Source organism: Lonchura striata, chromosome 1 (genome assembly GCF_046129695.1).
Source record: "Lonchura striata isolate bLonStr1 chromosome 1, bLonStr1.mat, whole genome shotgun sequence".
NCBI lineage: Eukaryota > Metazoa > Chordata > Aves > Passeriformes > Estrildidae > Lonchura > Lonchura striata.
Genome location: NC_134603.1, coordinates 41,756,530 through 41,777,289, shown reverse-complemented (window position 1 = coordinate 41,777,289; position 20,760 = coordinate 41,756,530). Strand labels below are relative to the sequence as shown.

Genomic DNA, 20,760 nt, shown 5'->3' with positions numbered 1-20,760 from the left:
ATGTGTGTGAGGGGATTGGGCAGGAGAGTTGTCCAGGACAGGCTGAAATTGTTCCATTAGGCTTAGATCAAGTTCATTAAGTGACTCACATTTCATTTGGATTCGGGTATGGGAAGCAAGGAAGTAGCATTTTATACTCTTAATGATAATACTACTGTTATGATCTCAGAAACAGGGGAGGCTTCTCAGGCTTAAACTCTGTTGTGTATGTGACATTTCAGGCTTAAAACATCTCAAGTGTATATTTCCTGTCAGAAATATTATGCTGTGAGAGCTATTCAGTTTCTGAAGGATTCACCAGAGGGTTAAGATCCATGCTTTAATGTCTTTTTGGCTAACATCATGCCAGTTTGCAGTTTCTGGAAAACATCTCAAGAATCACAGAACCAAGACATAAATGTATTATTATGATTAATAGTGGTGCTAATTTATCCAGAGCCTGCTCTTGAGAGACAGAAATGATCAGTGGGACTCTGATGTCTTACTCTGCAGAACTGGATCGATGATTTTTTAAGCTTAATATAAATGTCCAGCTATTTGAATTTTCAGGAAAATTGTCATGTACTGGAACAAGACCAAATGTATGTAATCAGGGTTTTATTTTTAAATAATTTTATTATTAGGAGTAATTTTTCCTTCTTCAGCAATAGGAGGTTATGAGAAAACTTGGATTATGACAAATCCTGCAACTAACTTTTTCAGATCAAAAAACATTTTGATTTGTAAAATGCTGGTGCATTGCTTTTTTTTGGGAAAGATCTCTCAGAGAAAGGAGGAATCCAAAGCAGGAAGTTTTTCTAATCCCCTTTATTCCTCTAGCACCACTTTATATGAAACAAACACTGGAAAAGTCCCACAACGGAAAGTCCTCACACTATGCCTGTAGGAAGCCATGTGTCTGGGCACCAAAAGTGAAGCAAAGCCCAACTCAAACTCTTATAAATCAGGTACATTTTACGCTGCAGTGATTTCATCAGTGGCAGCAAGTTAAACACATACTTGCTTAAGCTGCTTTCTAAGCTCTGGTGACTGTGAGTGTTCTGTCATTGTTAACAGATGTCTAATGAACAAAGGGCATGTGAGACTTCATTTTAAAAAATTAAGATAATAACTTTAACATCTTAATAATGATCTATTTAACAGCCCAGAAATCTTTTTATTTGAAAGTTCAGAATGTGAAACAGAACCTACCAGAAAGATCAGAACCAGTCTTTTTCAGTTGTGTTTAGCTGCTTGAACTGCACATTCACTTCCCCGCCTAAACAGTTGTCAATTAACCCCTGCATGACACACACAGAGGCAGAGTCTGTACAGTTCAGAGGTATTCCTACTCTGTGCTGCATCTAAAACACTACTCCATCTTCCAGATTTTGCTCCTGCCTATTTCACAACTTTGGATTCCAAACCAGGGAAGATGTTAGACAAAGAACAATTTGGCCTGAAGAAGGAGCTCTGGGAGGAGGGAAACTAGAGGAAATATATAGCTTCTCTTTTCACTGCCATTAATGAAATACTAAATAGGGTATATACTTTTTATTCTTTACATTAGTGGAACAAGTGATATTGCTAAGAACAGTATAATTTATTTGGTTTAATTGAATTACTACACATTATTAAATTGAATATACACATTATTAAATATGTATCATTAGAATATCATGTTTTAGAGATGATTGTCAGTGATAGTGTAGAGCTTGTTGTGCTTTGGATGCCCAGGGAAAAGTAAGGTATAAGTAATTATAAACACTCAAGTTCATTTTGATGGCCAATATTTTCCACTTTGGTTGAGGAAGCTGTCTTTATGACCTGAAGGGATAACTGATACATGCAGCAAATTTGTGAATAAATAAAAGAAGGAAGAGGGATGTCTTGCTGCTCTACTGACACAGTCTTAAATAGATTGTGTACCAAATAAGAAGAAAAGATGAGTAGTGAATTTTACTAACTTACCCAAATCAGGATAAGAAACTTAATTAATCTCTTTTAATGTTTTTACCATTAATAAATTATAACCAGAAATATATAAGACATGAGAATATATTTTTAATAATAAGAACCTGTATTTCAACATTCATCTTGCTGTCTATTTCCAATGCTTATTTAGTAATTTTGCCTAATATTATGATTTTTCTGGGACCTGGAGGATGGGATGGTAAGAAACATGCCAATGAGCAATAGAAAGAAAAAAATGCAGTAGTTTTTGGGATTTCCAATCTTCTCATACACTTCTCCTGAAAGATTCTGTAATATTTTATCATTTACTTCACCAAAATAAAATAGCATCTGTTGTAATTAAATACAGCAAGAACATTTCAGGCAACCATGAAATAAATGTCTGTACAAAACTAATTTTTAAAAAAATTATATTCTGTACAAATTATTGGGGTAAAAGATGTCACACAGAAAAGATATTTCAGCCCTTAGGTGTATCATGAATATGCAGAAACAACCTCAGATGTGGAGAGTCTCAGCAATTTGTTGTAAACATGTGTCCTTGTGTATGGATTTTCATGTATGTACAGGTATAGATTGATAAAGATCTACTGAACTAAATGCTTCAGGGGAAAACAATTCAGGACTTCAATAAATTTCACTTGGAAGACTTATTTCTGAGACTTCTTGAAGTCAGGTTGATAACATATGGAATAGCCCATCTCCTACACATCTTGGACAAATCTGCACCTAATCCCCTCAGTAAATGTCACTTATTAGGGACTTCACCACTATGACAATAAAGAGAATAAGAAATCTTGCCTTGCACATTAAAACCTCTGTGAATAGCTGGCAAATGAGAAAATACATGATTAGTCATTGCTGAAATGCCTCTTCATGTGAGGGGAAAGCACATGATTTCACATCCAGTCACACTGCTGCCACACACCCATCAATTCTGTTGTACCTCAACGGAGTGAAAACAAGGCTAGAATTTAGAAGAGTTCAGTAACTTGAATTAAGACCATAACTGAATTTGAAGTTCCATGGCTGGAAAAATAAATACATTTCATAAATCTGATCCAAAGGAATTTAATTTTTCTCTAGGGCTGTTTTGTTCACATGAAAGTATAATGCCCCCCCACAACTTTACTTTCTATTACTTAATTTTTAGCCATAGAATTGCAGACTTCTTGGTGTTGGAAGGCATATCTGGAGATTGTTTCATTGAGGCCCCCTGTTCAAGCATGGTCAGCTGAAGAAGGTTTCCCAGGAGTCTTTCCAGCCAGGCTTTTTATGTCTCCAAAGATGAACACTCCACAGGCTCTCTGAGCAACCTGTTCCAGTGTCAGCCTTGCATTCAAATTATGTCTTTGCAGCTGCCTTCAATAAAAGGTCAGGAGGTAAAAGACAATATTTACAGGTGTCTAGAAAGAAGTCATCCTCTTGCACCGATTCATGCCCTGCTGTGAGCATTTGTATCTGGTTAGTCCTGGGAACTTCCTGGGTTAGACATCACCCATTTGGTCAAATCTGAATCAGTTTTCCCCCTTCAAGTAGTCCAACCACTTCTGCAAGGTCCAAAAAGGAAAAAGAGGAGGTTGGACTCTGACTCATGTGAATCAATCCAGGCACAGTCCAGACAGAGGGACTTAAGCCTGTATTATGCTTAAGAGGAGGATTTAAATTTGAATTTAGAGTTTGAGCTCCTTGATGGCAACTTCCAAATTTGCTATTCAAGTCAGCATGCACAAGGCTAGGCTTTAGGTACACCAGCATTTAAGTGTGATTTTCTTCCTGAAAGCTTCTGAAACCCTTTAAAAAATGTTGTAGAGAGGTGAAAATATTTTGCTGTTAAGTCACTGCCTGCAATTTTCTTCTGGTCTCATGTCCTGTGAGTTTTCCACATAAAATTTGCAGAATGACGGCTACCTATGGAATGGTAGGACAAGCCACAAGGACAGATGCAGATCTCCTACTGTTCTTTCTCTGAAACACATGTAACATGTTGCAAACCACACTGTTTCCACACTACCTTTGGAAAATGCTTTCTTGACAGAAATATTTTTGACCTTTGGCCTATGGAAAGTAGATATAAAGTAAAGTTTGGGATACAATGGCTCCAACTAAAGTCTGAAGCAACTTCCCACATTACAGTGGTTGTTGTCCCCTACAGTAGGAGAGGAAATCTAATGAAATGAACCTTGTTTATATGCCCAGGATTTCCTCTGTAGGAAAGTGAGATTGCTCACTAATGTTTTGCCCTGACGTGCAGTGTGAGTGTAACCAGATGTGCACCTAGAGACTGGGACAGTGGGGTACGCAGGGAAATGCATCCACCCTGTCCTGTGGCTAGAGCCATGAGAACTGGCTTTCCTGTTAGCCCTTACCCCCTGACCTTTCCAGCATTTGTCTGGCATGTTCTGCAGGCACTACTTAGTGGGGAGCCAGAAAAAAGAGGACTGTGGCTATTCACTGGAACCTGGTGCTTTGAAAACTCCAGCATAAAACTAGCTCTGCACTTGGCAGCTGAATACTGATTGTGTGCCATATGGGGTGAGAGGTTATAATTCACAGCTCCTGGGCTGAGGTGTGGATGAAGAAGAATTGAATTTGTGATGATTATCCTCTGTATGTGTAAGAGGATTCTTATCTCTGAGAGTTATCTCTCTTAAAATGTGGACTGCAGAGCTGCATGACTCACCTTTGTCAGAGCATCTATACAGAAGTGGTATTTCTATATTGATCTTGATTTTCCAGAAAATTTTGGAGTGTTTAGAAAATGTAAAACTTCATAGTTTCATGTGAATTCTTGCTTTGGTGCAGATTGGGAATAGGTCTGATGTGATGCTGTGAGTGCTCTGCAGCTGTATTGCTCACACCTGGTAAGACCAGTGTTTCCTGAATGCATCAGATTTCCTGAGCACACATGATATATTAATGTGCACAGGAAGATACCTGGCTCTTTACTTTGCTCTGCTGAGGCTTGCTGAACATATAGGAGAAATCCAACCCCAAAACCTCAATTGTGTCACAATTTAATTTCATCTAGCTAAAGAGGATCATGCAGGTGTGTGGTAAACCTACACAGGGACACTGCAGTCATGTGCTACCATTAAAGAGTTAGGGAAAAGTCTGAGTAAAGAACAAAAACTGCCTGTATTCCATAAGCATAAGAAAGATTTCTTGACTAATATGGGTACTGTGTGCCAGCATATTGTCTCTGAAAGCCAGTGCACAGGCTGGTTCACTGAGCCATGCATTTTATGTGGGTCAGAAGCAGGAGCTGAATGGAAAGGGAAGGTGGAAACAACATTATATTTTCTGGGCTGAGAATCTCAGAAACCTTTCAAGGAGATGCTACTCCCAGTGAAAGCTTTCTGTTTTTACAAATGTAATCCAGCAGGCTGTTGCCTGCAACACTATGATAAAAAGTCACATTAAATGGTGAAGATCTTCATTATGGTGTTCTCCCATGCTTTCATTCCATACTTTGGTCAGCCAGAGAACAGGTTCCTCTGATAATATTTGTCATGTCTTTTGGGTCTGTCTCCATTGAAGCCTTTCTGAATGAAGCAGTGGCATTATTTATCTTTGAGAACTGTCTGCCATTGCAGTCTGTTTTTCAGCTGCTTGAAGGTGACTACAGGTCTACTGGTTACACTTGATTGCTGTCAAAAGTCTGGGTTTTTTTTTTCTGAGTAACTATAGGAAAACCAGAGCTCCGTAAGTTGGTTTTTTTTTTTTTTTTTTTTTTTTTTTAAGCCTGTAAGATTTTGGAGTACAGAAAATGCCTCATATTAATAATACTGCTCAAAAAATAGATTATCATTTTTGGTGTCATTTTAACTCTATCTCTGCTTATGTACAGAAAATGGTTCCATGTATATGTCTGTATATGTATAGCACTCACATTTGTATGTATGCACGCACATATATGTCGAAAAGGACTTTAACTTGAAAGAAATGGGAAATGTAACATAGCTGGAAAAGATTAAAACAGACAAGTATATGTGGAGCAGAAAACATATTGTACTGATAAGGATTTTTTGTTTTTAATTCAATTCTACCATAAAGTAATTTATTACCCATCACTTGTTTTTCTAGGAAGGCCAGTGCAGCACCATTTGCTGTCTGATTGACTCTCTTTTTACAACTTGTATTTCAAAACAGGAAGGCATCCATTCATATCAGTTAAGAAGTCTACATTTTAGATTACCTTGAAAGGTTCATCTTTGGCATAAGTTACTGGCAGGTTCAAATAGCTAAAACCAAAATGCTGCACTCCTAGCTCAGCATAGTCCATGCATATGTAGTAACATGCAAAAATCTAAATCAGGCTTAATTAAAGAAATACATTTAACTTCAACTCTACATTTCAAAAACATATTAGTTTGCCCTTCAAAAAGCAGCAGAAATTGTCATTTTACATTCCTCAACAGCAACTGCAACAGTTCAGACTCTGCAAGCCTGGCTTGTCACCTGATCATGCAACGAAATCTGCAGCTAATCAGTAATGGTCCAACCAGGAAAGGTCACAGCAGTCCTGCTGAACTATTACCGAGGTGTTGCAAGATATGGACATTATTCATCCTCACTAAAACCAGGCAAAGAATAAATAAAATGAAAGCAAAAGGATTAACTCTTGTATATTTGCTGTAGTATTGCTATGAGTCGATCAGTTTCCAGCCCTTATTCTGCCATTAAATGAATATTTTCCAACCCTAATTCCCATCACAAGTCACATCAAAATCCTACCACTTAAGCATTAATGTCTGGGCTGTACTTTAGGCCAAATCCTGGGAGCAAGGTGTGTAAGCTGTACTGTCCTTTGGCTCAGGTCAGATCTGTGTAAGGAACTTTTTCCAAGACTGTAGCACTAATGTTTTTAGGCTTTCTTCTCTCTCTCTTTTTATTTTTTTTTCCTCCAACACTTCTGTACTGACAAAAACTGAAGTCTAGTTGTGTGATATTAGCTTGCAAGTTGCTCTTGTGCTTGGGCAACCAGGAGAAGCACTGCTGGACACTTTGTCATTACGAGTTGTGTATATGTTGGTGGAGTTTGCTGCACAGTCACATCAGCAAAATCTGCTGGAGGGAAGGATTGTTTTTGAATACTTCACTGAAATACTGGCCTGATTTTTTTTCACACCTGCACCTGATCAAACCACGATGGCTCCTGGCAATATGTTAGGCATCTCTACCATAGATTTAAAAACATGAGAATAAGGCTAAAGCATAACCCATTCACAAGAATAACTCTTTTTCAAGGGAGGAGAGAGTCCTGCTACTAGAGAGTTTGACTTGGTCATAACCTGTCAGTGAAGGAGCAATACAAATGCATGGCTTGACTTTACATGGTACGCCTTCAAAATATGTTTTCCTTCTTTCAAAATGAGGGACTCCATGGATACTGTCCTATAGTGCTCATCTGTGTAAGTAATGTACAATGCAATTTTTGTTATGGGCTCCTAAAAAAAGTACAATTCCAGATTCTAAGTTCTTTCTCAGACAAAAACTCTCTTATGTTTAGGAACAAAGCAATGTAAGAGATTATCTGAACTGGAAGTCCTAAAAACGGTTTCCTGTTTAAAGGTGTGGGGGGACAAATATCACTCATATGATGGCAACATATTTGTGTTTTTACAAATGCTGCAGAACAGATTCTTCCTCTCCATTAGTGACCTCAGAAGCAAGCAGGCATTTACTTCAAGAACTACAACACTCCTTCTCACAGTGTCAAAACTGCTGCATTGTACATGCAGCAGTTCCCTTCTTAAACATATCAGCTTAAAGTGCAAAGAGAAGAGCCATAATTTCAGGTCGTCTTCCAGAGACTTTTTGTGAAATTTTTACTTTTAATTTTAAACATGGAGATAGAAACAAGGTGGAAAGGCATTTACCAAAGTGTCATGATCTAACCCCAGGCAACAACTAAGTACCACACCAACTGTTTTCTCATTTCCCTGCAAGCCTGGTGGGATGGGGAAGAGAATCAGAAAAAGGTAGTACTCTTGGTGGGTCAAGAACAGTTTGATAATTCAAACAGAGTTAAAAACATGGTGAAAAATAAAGAGAGAAATATAGAGAGAGGAATAAAACCCAAGAGAAATAACTGATGCATGATAAAATTGTTCACCACCTGCTTACCAATGTCCAGCCACTTCCTGAGCTATGATTGGCACTTCCCAGACAATGCCCCCATTGATATACTGGGCATGCTGTTCTGTGGTAAGGATCATCCCTTTGGACAGTTCAGGTAAGTTGTCCTGGCTGTGCTCCCTCCTGTCTTTCTGTGCAACTGCTGGGAGGTTGAAAAGCCCTTGATATAAAGTAAGCAATACTTAGCAATGACAAAAGTATGTTATCAACATTATTCTCATAATAGATCCTAAACATAGCACTTTAACAACTACTGAGAAGGAAATTACTTATCTCCCAGCTAAAACCAGGACACAAACATGAACAGAAAAAGTTTCTCAAATATACAGGAGCTCATATCTAATATAATGTCTGCAAGTTATCTGAAAAATGGTGAGAAATTACACTTTTAAAAATCACTTGTACTTGGCCCAAATAATAAGTCCATATTGTGTATTCTTTCCATTAGTATGTAACAAAGATCAAGGAGAAAGATGTTAAAAAGGCTATAAACCTACCACAGAAGCTCAGAATTGCAACCTCATCATTCTTAGCACAGTCTGACATAGAAAGTGTAGCAGCACAGGTAAAAGCAAGAATGCAGAAAATTCTGGTTCTTCTTTAGCCTGTGCAACTATAGAGGAAGAAAAAAGGGATTTTCTAGAAGAAAGGATCCATAGAGCTTTAAACAGGTCAGTGTTTTAGGAAGAACGAGATACCTAGGCTTGTAGACCTCTGGCTGTGCTCCCTTCTTAGCACTATATAGCAAAACAAATACATGAGATGCAATATGTGGGATGGCACTGCAGCAAAGGATTATTCCATTTCTGTCAGCAAACGTCCATGTAGATTCAAAACCTTTTGACAGGGGCAAATGCAAAGTTCAAGGTGAGAAAACCACTGTATGGGAAAATCGCAGGATGCCCCATGCATAGAATTGCTTCCACCAGAATGGCACACATAGACATAAAAACTTTAGGAGCTTTCTATCATGGTTGTCAAAATAACTCAGTCTCATTCAGGGATCTGTGTCATTTTGGTGAAAAGGAAATATAAGCTTTCTTTTTTTTTTTTTAATGGAAAAGAATAATATATTTGAGATACTTGATTTTAAAAGATGAAAAACAGTGGAATATTTTTTTTTGTTAAAAGTTTTAGGCTAACTTAAAGACTTACCAACATTGTGGCAGGGCTGTTTTGTAAAATATTTCCTCAACTTTAGTTCTGCATATTTTATTTTACTTGTTTTTATATATATACAAAATTATATTTATTTATCTTATCATGATTTTGGATGTTCCTGTTCTTAGTATTTTCCACATGTGTAATTAAAAAAAAAATCTTCTACAGCCTCACTTCTGACTATATGCTGTGGTAATAACAGCAATGATGAGACATACCTGATTTATCAGATGAGTCTTAATTTGAGTCAAAATTTCTTCTCAAAGCTAAGCAGTTCTGAATTTTTGAGTTTTTCCTGGTGCAGAAGATGGACCTGGAAGGTTATTTGTAATTGATACCTACCACTTGTAAATATCTACTAACTGCCATGTCTTCCTACTAATTGAAGGCTGAAATTTCAACAGTCTTTTGTCTTATCCTTGTTCCCAGAACCCCTGTTGTCCTGCCAGTGTGACAAACTGGGATATTTGTCTGTGGATCAACAAAGCATTTGGGTTCAAATATTCAGGAGCAGCTCTCAGTCATCTGCTGTGACCACCAGACTGCAGCCATGACTTTCAAACCTCTGAGAAAAGGTCCCTGGGAAATTAAATTATCAGCAATTGCAGCTATTTTTTTTTCTGCCAATAGTTGGAAAAGTGGGGAGAGAGAAAAGGGGTGGAGCAATTTCTTGAAACTATCTAGGAGCAGAAAGCCATTTTCCAAATAAAATATTATTTTTCTGTCTTTAAGTGAAAGCTGTCAAAAAAATCCTGACTGCTTTTGAGTGTTGGCCTTGTCTAGTCAGATAGGATCTGGCCTGAGATACCAAGCTGTTTTACAAACACCACGAAATGTCCATCACGAGTCACAAGATTCTTTTTTCAATTTCCTTAGGACATAGCGACCTGGCCTGGTTTCATGTATTACAGATGAATAGTGAATACTTTGCTATAAATCTTGGTGAACTGTCTTGCAAAATATCTTTTTATAATGCGTAAAAATGTAAAAAATTAATGACTTAATGCCAAATGCAATGAAGCTTTAACTGAGATGGGGGGATTTTTATTAGTCTTTTATGGATAATATTATTACTTTGAGTTGCTGATTGTTTTCCATTCAATTTTTACTAAAGTTACTTAATAACTGTCACTTTTCATTCTTCTGACTCTTTATTCATTGTCAGCTGTGGATGATCTGCCAGCCCACATGAGAGGGCAGGTTACATTCAAAAGAATTTTCTTTGGTTTAGGGACATGTGCAAAATCTGAGCTAATTGCAGTGCAACTTTATACTTTAACTGCTTCTTATTAGTGACTTAGCAGATGTCTGATGGTACTCAGATGTTCAGAGCTTGCACTGGGTGCCCACTGGACTCGGAGAGATGTGGGCACTTCTCTGAGAGGGATCTGTAAGACCAAGATCCTGCATTCCTGGGTCATGCCTTTGAAAAGGTGTGGAGAAGTGATAGTCAGGGGCTGCTGCCATTTGATGGACCAGCATGGAACATTTGTTGTTCATACACAGGTCTAGGGCTGTGCAGAAGTCACAGCAATGCCTACATCTCTCTAGCATTAAAAGATCCATGATCCCCTGACTCTGACTCCCTGTTAGACACATCTGGGAAGGAGAAGATACCCGTGCAAGGCAAAGAAAGCAGTAATGGAACATGCTAAAACATGAGAGGTAAGGAGGACGTAGGGGCTTTGCAAAGTAATGGCTTTCTGTAGTCCCCCCTTTGTTTAGACAAAGGCTCTGTTTTATAGGATAAGTAAAATAAAGATGAACTTCTAGGAAATTATTCTAATCCAGAATGTGTGGCATTCTCAGTCATTCCTATGCTGAGTGGAGGAACAAAAAGCTTGAAGAACACCCTTCTTTGACTTTGTCCTGTTAGACAGCACCCTTGTGTTTGCATTTAAATCCACTTTATTGAGGGGTGCTCTAGCAAAAAAATTAGGGACCTCTCTGAGGGATTTTCTGAAGTAGATCTCACAAGCCAGGGCTGAAGTGAAAGTATTTGTGTGTTTGAATGTGCAGCTCTATGTCTATTTGTGTGAAAAAAAGGTGTGAACATCAGCATGTACCTCCATTGCTTTTCCAAGTTTACAGAGTGAAGGCTATTAAAATATTGGAAACATGTGAATTTGAGCTGGTATTCATGTGATTCCTGTTTTCCATGTCTTCTTTTGAAAAAAAAAATAAATATGATTGTATAACTGAAAGATATAAAAGGTCTTTTATTCCTTCTTAGCAAGGACTGCCTGTGACCTTCATCCTTGCAGCTACTTTGTGTATGCAATGGACAGTAGAAGAAAGAGGTGCACAAACAAGAGATGGGAATGTTCAATACCCAGGTGAAAGGGATAGAGGTGGCAGATGTAACAGAAACCAACTGTTGCATAACTTTTGTCTTGCAGAGATGTGGGAAGAACAAAAGAAGGAGGATCATGAATGAGCACTTACTTATGTTTTTGTACCCAAAATAATGAGTGCTTCAGAAGAAGGAAAAAACCCATTGCTTTGTATTGGATTCTGGAAGTATTGGAAAGGTAAGTGAAGAGGAACAAGATGACCAAACTGCCAAACACGTAAAAACCATTATGCACTTGTTAATTTTTTATTTTTTAATCTCTAATCTGGTTTGGCTGAGACACCTTTATGTTGCAGTGTCCAAAGGGACAGGGCAATTATTGCTGTCCCTGGAAAACACAGTCCCACACTCCTCAAACTTCAAGATTCCTGAGGACTTTGTATATATTTAGAATGAATGTAAGTTTTTGGGAAAAAGCAACAGAGAATGCAAGCATTGTTTTTGTTTATTTTCTACTGCTTTGGCTGTTCCCACAAATTTTATGCATCCTGCCAGCCTCCCATGAGAGACTGAATGGTATTCCCACCTCTACTCAGCACTGGTGCAGCCCATCTGCAGCACTAGGTACAGTTCTGGGCTCACCAGTACAAGGCTGATATGAGAATAACAGAGGCTGGTGAAGGACAACAGGGGGAATTAAGAGATTGAGCACCTCTCCTATTGGAGTCACTGAGACAGCTTGAAAAGAAAAAACCTCAAGTAAGATCTTATTCATGTGTATAAATTCCTCATGTGAGGGAGTGAAGAATACAGTCAGACTCTTAATGCTGCCCAGTGACAGAACAAAAGGCAGTGCACACCATCTAAAGTACAGAAAATTCCATTTAAATGAAAGGAAAACCCCTTTGGTACTGTAAGTATGACTGAACACTGGCACGGGTTGCCTGGAGAGGTCATGGAGTCTCCATTCTTTGAGATATCAAAACCCCATCTGAACACAGTCCTGGGTAATCTGCTCTCCTGACCCTGCTTTGAGCAGAGGAGTGGGACTAGTCAATATGCAAAGGTGATTTCCCACCCGTTCTCAGTCATTCCATGATCCATGATTCACTTGAACAATCTGTTCTTATCTCATGCAGTTATCATTTGATACTACAATATATTCAGGTTGGTATAATTAATATAATCAAACTTTCAGAACAACTAAAGAGACAAAACCCAACACTTGGGACAGATAGTAAAGCCCATTATTTCCAAAGCAACAATACTCATAACTGAAAATATATTATTCAAAAGAAAATACAAGTTTTCAAATTAAATATTGATTTATTTATTGGCAGTGGAAATCAGCTGCAACAGAAGGCATCAGAATTAAATTATCAGGTTTCCCATTGTTTTCTTTTTAATTGAAATTATGGGATCTTTATGGTGTTTCATTTTTATATGATTTTATGGGGCTTACAATAATAGGCCCTGAGTTTGTTTAATGACAACAGGAACTATAATAATCCAAATAATAGAGTGAAACACAGAAGAAAGATTTCATGGTGCCTTAGTCTGAGAGGAACTTCTTTTAACCCTTTGGTGAGTGTATAACATGCTTTTCCTAACTCAGCATTACACGGTAGGATAATTTCAGTGCTTTGAGCCTAAAAGTGTACTTTGTTCTTCATTTAATGCACATCTCCCTTCATTCTGCAGCCTCTGAAGTGAAAAGCGTGCCCAAACAGAAGCAAGGGAAGAAAGACATGGAAACCAAAGTGAATCAATTATTGCCTTAAGCCTCGAGAAATTAATATATTAAACTTGTAGCTTCACAAGTACTGAGGTGGTTTAGCTCTTCTCTGAACACTGAAAGAACATGGAAAGCAGGTTGACAGAACATGGTAAAGGAAGGACCTGGAACACATATTGTTCAAAAAGCAAAAAAAGTGACAAATTTCAGAAAAGAAGCAGTAAAGATATTCGGAGTACAGGGATCATGTTTTCCTAAGAAATATTTAAAAAATTTAAGAGACTATTTGGATATAGAATATAAGATGTCTTGTGAAAAATGTTGCAATGGGCAAAGAGATTCAATGGACTGATTGACCTTGGAGGGAGTTTCTTCATTGTGTGTTGAGAAAGTCAAAGGAGTCATCAACCAGAAGCTCAGAACAGAATTGAATTTACATTGATAAATAGCTTGTGCAGGTGCAAAGGGCATTTCTAAGGTAATGAGGTAAAACTTTATTAATGGAATATATTTTGGAGAAAGTCTTGACAGGGAATAGAAAGCAGTCACACAGGTAAAGCAGAGAGATTTAGCTGCTTGGGAAGTTTATGCTGCAACTGGACAGAGAGCTGGGATCTGTGATAGAGTGTTCTGTTTCAATTACAAAGATGAGCCAAAAGAGCTTCTAGCCTTTCCCATCTTTGTGTTTTATGAGTACAGGTGTTACAGGCATGCAAAGTAGCATATCTTAATTGTCATCTCCAAATCAGACCAGTTCCACTTGTGTTTGGTTTAGCATACTGTATTTTGATGAAGTTTTCATCTGATTTCCCTTGAGGACAGCAGTAGCATTTCCACTCACTCAAGAAGTCAAGCTCTTATACTATTTAATTTACTATGGGCGTAGAGAATTTTAAGTGTGAATTAAAACAATGGAAACATCTTTATGGCACAGCACAGGAGAGCAAACCTAGAACAGTACAAACAGCTATTGACTGCCAGAACTTTACTCATACTCCAGTAAACTTTGCTCTGGGAAGAAGGAGCTGCACAAAGAGCTGCTGGAGCCTACAAACTTCAAAGCAAATGACATGGAAGTGCAAATCAATAGAGAAACCACATGAAACTTTTCAAGGGTATTTGATGCCTTCATGTGTTCATTTTGAAATGTTACCTTACAAATTCCCACTAACCCTATCTTTCTTGAACTCACCAGCTATTTCCTGAAAAAAAAAAACCAAAACCCTAGCAGCTCCTAGGGAATCATTGTTATAGTGTTGGGAGAATATGAAAGCTTCACTTGAGCTTCAATTTTCAGTATCATGCTTTCCATGCAGAAAAGGTGCAAAACTTCCCCCTATTGCCTGCATTATTCCAGTGCAGTCCTGCTGAAGCCCTCCTCCAGAACTAGGCTGGAGGAGACAGAAGGCATATATAATCTATTGCATCATTTTGCTGAAACATACTTTTTTTCCCCAAGAAATGTTCACCTTGCATTTACACATCAGTAACATTCTTGGTGAATTGTTGGAATTTTGTTTTTGCTATTATTTGTTCTGGTTGGTACCTTAGTGTAGACATAGGGTCTTCAGACTGCGTGCCAGCTGGTGCTTGTCTGTTCTCTAGTGCTTTACTTTGCTAAAAGTTGAAAATGGTGTTGTTTCACACCAGTCAGTAATGATGAGATGTGATTTGTTGAAGCTGTAATACTTTCATGTAGTTCAGATCTTGGAGTTATTAGTCAAATCACCTGAAGAAAAAAGATTTCTACGTTTTATTATGGAATAATTTCTTTCATGTGATATATTAGCTGATATACAGTGGTAATGCATTCATTTGACAGTTCTGATATGTAACATATTTTAATAAAATATCTCTAATCATCTTGAAATTGCCATATAAAGTATATTATACCGTGACTTTAACTACTACTTTAAAAGAGCATCATGCAAACAGGGCTGAAGTCCCATAAGGCTCCACTGACTTTAATGAACTTTGGATCAGGCCCATATTCCCTGATGTGAAAGTCTCAGGGAAAGTACTATAAAGCCTCTCTAATAGCCCCCTTTCATCTGTTACAATGCAAGAAAAATGCATTGCTCTTAAATATTTTTGATAAAGTATATCTCACAATGTTGTCATAGGGTTGTCAGTAGGGGAAAAGCAAGTGTTTTCAAGCACTGATTAGAAAAATGCACTCTAGGGTTTAAAATCTTTTGAAAGGCAATGTATATATTCCTTTCTAACATTTAGAACTTGCAGAATAAGTCTTCACAGCTGAAGTTAACTTTTATCTTCATTTGGTCACATAGAGCCATTCACATTTTTTCTATGATCCAAAGCACGTACACAGTTAAGTAGCACAAACAACAGAAATCTTACTTAAAAATGTTTATTGTAAAAAAGGGGCTAGAAAAAAACATCAATTTCACTTCATACATTCTTCAAGTTATCTATAGATGCAACAATTTGCTTTCATTCATAACACATTCAATCATATAAAAATAAAAATATTTACATTATGTCAACATATTTTACAAAATCATCAATAAAAAAGGCACTTGGAGGGGTAATGCTGAAAATATTGCATTTCCTTTGTGCATTTAAAAAATATAATTGTAAAACTACCGTGGATCCCCTCTCTTGCACTTATTCCCGTTTTTTAAAACAAAAATGAAGTTTAGTGGAACTATTCCATATTAAAGGATGGTCAAGCATGCACCAGGAATGTTTGAAGCTACAGTATTATCTTTTTTTAAATGTATTTATTTTTAAGGCACATGCAGTTAATTTGTGGTTTTTAATTTTTTCGTACATTCTCTTATACTTTTTTCCCTCTTTTAATTATGCAGTTTTAAAGCATTTCAGGTCATTAATGAAGGCCTTGGCTCCTAATAAAATAAAAAAAACACAGCAATGAATAGTATTAAACATTTACTAAGGTAAACTTGGAATACTTTTTAAGGCACCTGAGAATAAATGGTGTCTAGCAAAATTCACTTGGGTAGTATTTTTGTTAAAATTTCCACTTAAAATACTGTTTCTTTGGTTGAAATGGCTTGGCAGGAATGTATTGTTAACTTGAAGCCTTTTCTAAGCAAGAAAAGATGACCTACATTTGGCTTCATCTATAAAGAAAGCTGATAATGCTTCTTCCTTTAGATCTACTTGAAATGTCATGCATGGCATCTTTCCCCCTATTTCAGAATTCACACTTAAGAATGCAAATGTATGGCAGAACAGAAACTATTTAAAGCTCATTTCTACTGACATTCTAAGTTCCTCTGCTTGTTTAGTTTTTTGCTTGTTTGGTGGTGTGTTGGTTTTGTTTCTTTGTTTTTTGGTTTGGTTTTTTTTTATTTTTGGCTGAAAAGTAGACAAGAAAACGCCTTTGGATTTCCACTTATCATTTGGAACAGAAGTGGAGAAATGCATCAAGTCCAGGTAAACATTGACTGCATGATTCAGTGTGCTACACAGCAGCCAGATTCCTCATGTTTGTGCAGAAGAGACATTCTGGAGAAAGTTTTGGAGCAATTTTTGCACTGGTATTTCTTCACATCTGAGTGGGTCTGCAGATGAGCCCTCAGATTGGATCTGTCTGCAAAAGCTCTGTTGCAGTGAGGACAGGAAAATGGCTTCTCTCCTACAAAGAAAACATCAAGAGAAAAATAGGATAAATCTTTAAAAAAAGAAAAAAAAGGTACAAGTTTGGGACAAGTAAAATCTGCTTTTATCCTAAGGGGGGAAAAAAACAAAAAAAAGAACAAAAAGGAATTACTTGTTATAAGACAAAAATGCCTAATAAAAAGTTAATCAGGCCACAGATACAGCAGCTTTCAGCACTGCTGGCTCTTTTGCCGAACCCCAGTCTATTGAGAATATGTTGTGAAGAGCAGTCCCTGAAAGCAAGCTGCTGACACTGTCTGCATCTACAGGTGCATGCAGTACCTTTAGACTGTGATCAAGCCAACATTTTCAAAAATGTTCATAGAACATTTTCTGCTGAGTGCTGTGTGAATTACTGGGGAACAAGGGCTTTGTCTGAAAAGCAGCAAACATCTATACAGATGTTACATTGTACCCAGTGTTATACTCAAAGCCCATTTTTGCCTCAATAAAAAAAACCCAACCACGTTGCTGATGATGGGTTTCTAATTCTTAAGGACTTGAGGTAGTGCATGCAAAACTTGCCAGCTGCTTAAGGAGTCAGAAAGCAGCCCCTCATGCATTGCCTATTTTTTGCTGCCTGATTTCAGAGTCAGCTGGAGCTTTCTCAAAGTTATCAATTTCCAAAGCCTGAAAGTTAACATAAAATCCTTAAAGCAAAAGCTTCAGCTAGTGGAAATTGTCTAAAACATCCTAAAATTATCAAGGAAGCAATGCTGATTTATGCCAGTATCTGGCCTGCAGTTATGGGATCATGGTAAACCCCCCCCACTCCCACCTTCCCCCTCTCCCTTCAAGAGGGAGAATTTAGCCTTTTAATGATTCATTTGAAGTTCTGTGGATGCATTTCAACATTAGTGGAGAAATGATGCTGGTTTTTCCACCTGTGGAGAAAAATAGCAAAAAGGCATCCCGATGTTATAACAACAAGAAACTGCAAATGTAAGGCTCGCTCTTACCAGTGTGAGTTCTAATGTGTCCTTGAAGTAGCCAGGGTCTAGAGAAAGCCTTGCCGCAGATCTTGCAGACACAAGGTAGCGTGTGGGTCCTGATGTGCATCTTTAGCGCTCCCAGGCTGACATACTCCTTGTCACAGTACTTGCAGCTGAAGGATTTCCTAGACTGGGCATCACAGTGCAGCTGCTTGTGTTTGGCCAACCCAGAGAAAGTCGAATAGGTCTTGTTGCACAAACTGCACTGGAACTTTTCGGCTTCAATTGCATGAGGGTCTGAAAGCTTTGACTGGATTCTCTCTTCTTCATCGCTAATGGGGCTTTCTGAACCGCTGTGATCTTTGGAGGAGGTGTCAGAAGGTGGAGGTGGGCTGACTCTTCCCAAAGATGAGGGGTATCCAGAAAGTGGAGAGAGGTCATTGGGTAATGGAGACGGTAGCAGCCCAGTTGTAGTCCACACAGTAATGGGATTGTAAGCTACTGAGCTCAGGATCTCTGGTTGTGGTATGATAGGGACGGGATAGCTTTCGTACAGGTATGGGGATATAATCACTGGAGAGAGAAGAACATTTTAAGGTAAGAGAACCAAAATGTATTTCAAAAAGCAGCAAAATTAACACTTTGATGATTAAAAGCTGCACAAATGAAACACACAGTAAGGTAATTTGACTATAAGGGGGATTCAGGAAATACTGTTTCACACCTATATTCTGATGGGTAGAGACAGTGCCCTTTAACAGGCAAATTACAGCTGGAGAGTCCCTTCAAGGCGGCACGCTGCGTCTAAATCTGTGCAGCCTGATACAATGAAGCAGTGAAATTTCCTGAAGGATTTGAATAAAAGTTTCAATTCCACCAACAACAGATACAGAACAGGAAAACTCCAAACGCTTCCTAAGTAGCTTGGGTTCAAGGGGACGAGCAAACTTTCACGACTCATTCTGGTCAGCACTGACATATTTCTCAAAACTCCCTCCTTGTAAGCAGGAGAAAATAGTGCAAGCAATGAGCTGACCCGTCCCCTCCAGCCTGCAGAGCAGTCCCACCCCTCCTCAGCACTGCCACGCAACGACCGCAGCCTCAGAAGCGCCGCGGTGGCACCCGATTTCGTTTTGTTACCTGTATGAGTGTCCAGCTCGCTGTAATTCGGCTTCTTGGATGAATTGAAATGCTTCTTGACCAGGAAGGAGCGTGGCATTTTGGACGCAGGCTTTGTGCTTCTCGCAGGCTCTCTGTCCTTGCGGTGGCTGTGGCGGTGCGGGTGGCGCAGCGCAGGCACACGCGGTGTCACTGCGGGCGCATCGGTCCCGCTCCCGGTCCCGCTCCCGGTCCCGCTCCCGGTCCCGCTCCCGGTCCCTACGGCGCTGCCGGCCCCGCGCAGCCCATCCACTCCCGCTTGTGCAGTGGCAGTGCCGAGGCGCCTTGAAAAGTGCTGTAAATACCCACGAGTCAGGTGCAGGGGGGAAGGGTTTTCCGCTCCTCCAATCGCTTCGGGATGTTCTCAAGCACTTTTCCAAAGGGGCTGTTTTTCTGGGAGGGCTCTGGGGCTGCTGGCTCAGGGATCCAATCCCACTCGGAGGGCTTGGTTCAGGTTTCAGCTCCTCCCGCTGGAGACAGCTGTGAACGGGGGAGAGAGCTCTAGCAGAGCGCGTTACCCTGCTCCGAAGTGGGGGGATGTGGCTCGGTAGAACTGCAGTCTACAAAAATGTATTGCTCAAAATTCTTGAAAATAAAGGTCAGTTTACTGATTCAGTTGAAATATATATTTTTTTTCCTTTCTGACAGAGAGCTGGCTAAGTCATAGGCACTGAAACTTCATTTTCTTCTTCCTTCCACCTTCCCCCCCCCCCCCCCCTCCTTACCCCCTTTTCTTTCTCCTCTTTCCCCTTTTTCTCCTTTTCTTCTTTTTTATTCTTCTTCCTCTTTTTTTTTTTTTTTTTCTTTTAAACGACTCTGGTTTCCAGATGTTTGATATGAGAATTACAGTGGGACAAACTGTTCACTAAGAGTAGAAGGGGTAAACACACACACACACACACACACACACACACACACACACACACACATACACACACACACACGACACTACAAGATAGCAAGTTGGCCGGCAGACCTAATGGAAGGCTTTGAACTGAATGTGTTCCTGCTACCTTTGAATTGCGCTTAGGAGAGGCTGGAGATGAGGAGCCTGCCTCCCTAACCTGCACCATTTCAGGCAGAAGGACCAGACAGATACTGCAAGTGAGTTCAAGGAGAGGAAGAAGCCCTGGGAGGATTATATTTCAGAGGAGGGTGATAGTCTTTATATAATATGCATACTGCTTCAGACTGCTCATATGAAGAATATTTTCTCTTTTACTTTAAAAATCTGCAGAATGCAAAACCTCGACCTTTCCTTCCTTGGGAGTAGTTAAGTCACTCCTTTGCCTACCCTCTTAGGACACTGCCAAGGAAATGTTCTTAATTATCCAAAGCAGTTAAAAGATGCATAGATAAGCAAACCGCCAAAATTATAGACTGGGTAATCTAAATGTCTCTTAAATGCCCTTTTCCATTAGTATATTTTAGGACCTCTTGATTTCCTATGAAGGTATAATCTATGTTATGTATGTCATTTAAGATGAAAGTCTCTTAAATGTGCCACAGAGTGTTCTGGTTATCTAGATTGATTTAGAGGAGTTATTTAGTCACAGATAGGGTTTTTAATTTTAAAATATTTGCATTTTGGAAATATGGACAGCTGAACGCTGGTAACTTTCTAACACAGATTACACTCTGATTGACTCCTGGTCTGCCCTCCCCACCCTTTCCCCCCCTCGTTGTGTATTACCTCCACCTGCCTGGGCACATACCAGCATGCCGTGCTGGTGTGACGC

At 38.9% G+C, this 20,760-nt stretch overlaps 1 protein-coding gene across 1 annotated transcript; it reads right to left on the bottom strand.

Annotated features, from left to right (window-relative positions):
- Positions 1–15,638: 15,638 nt before the first annotated feature.
- On the bottom strand, positions 15,639–19,380 carry SNAI2 (snail family transcriptional repressor 2). Its single transcript, XM_077787301.1, has 3 exons — positions 19,004–19,380; positions 17,891–18,436; positions 15,639–16,908 (listed from the first exon to the last, which is right to left on the bottom strand). Exons 1-3 carry the CDS (start codon positions 19,080–19,082, stop codon positions 16,727–16,729), a joined length of 807 nt encoding a protein of 268 aa, XP_077643427.1. The 5' UTR covers positions 19,083–19,380; the 3' UTR covers positions 15,639–16,726.
- Positions 19,381–20,760: the final 1,380 nt, after the last annotated feature.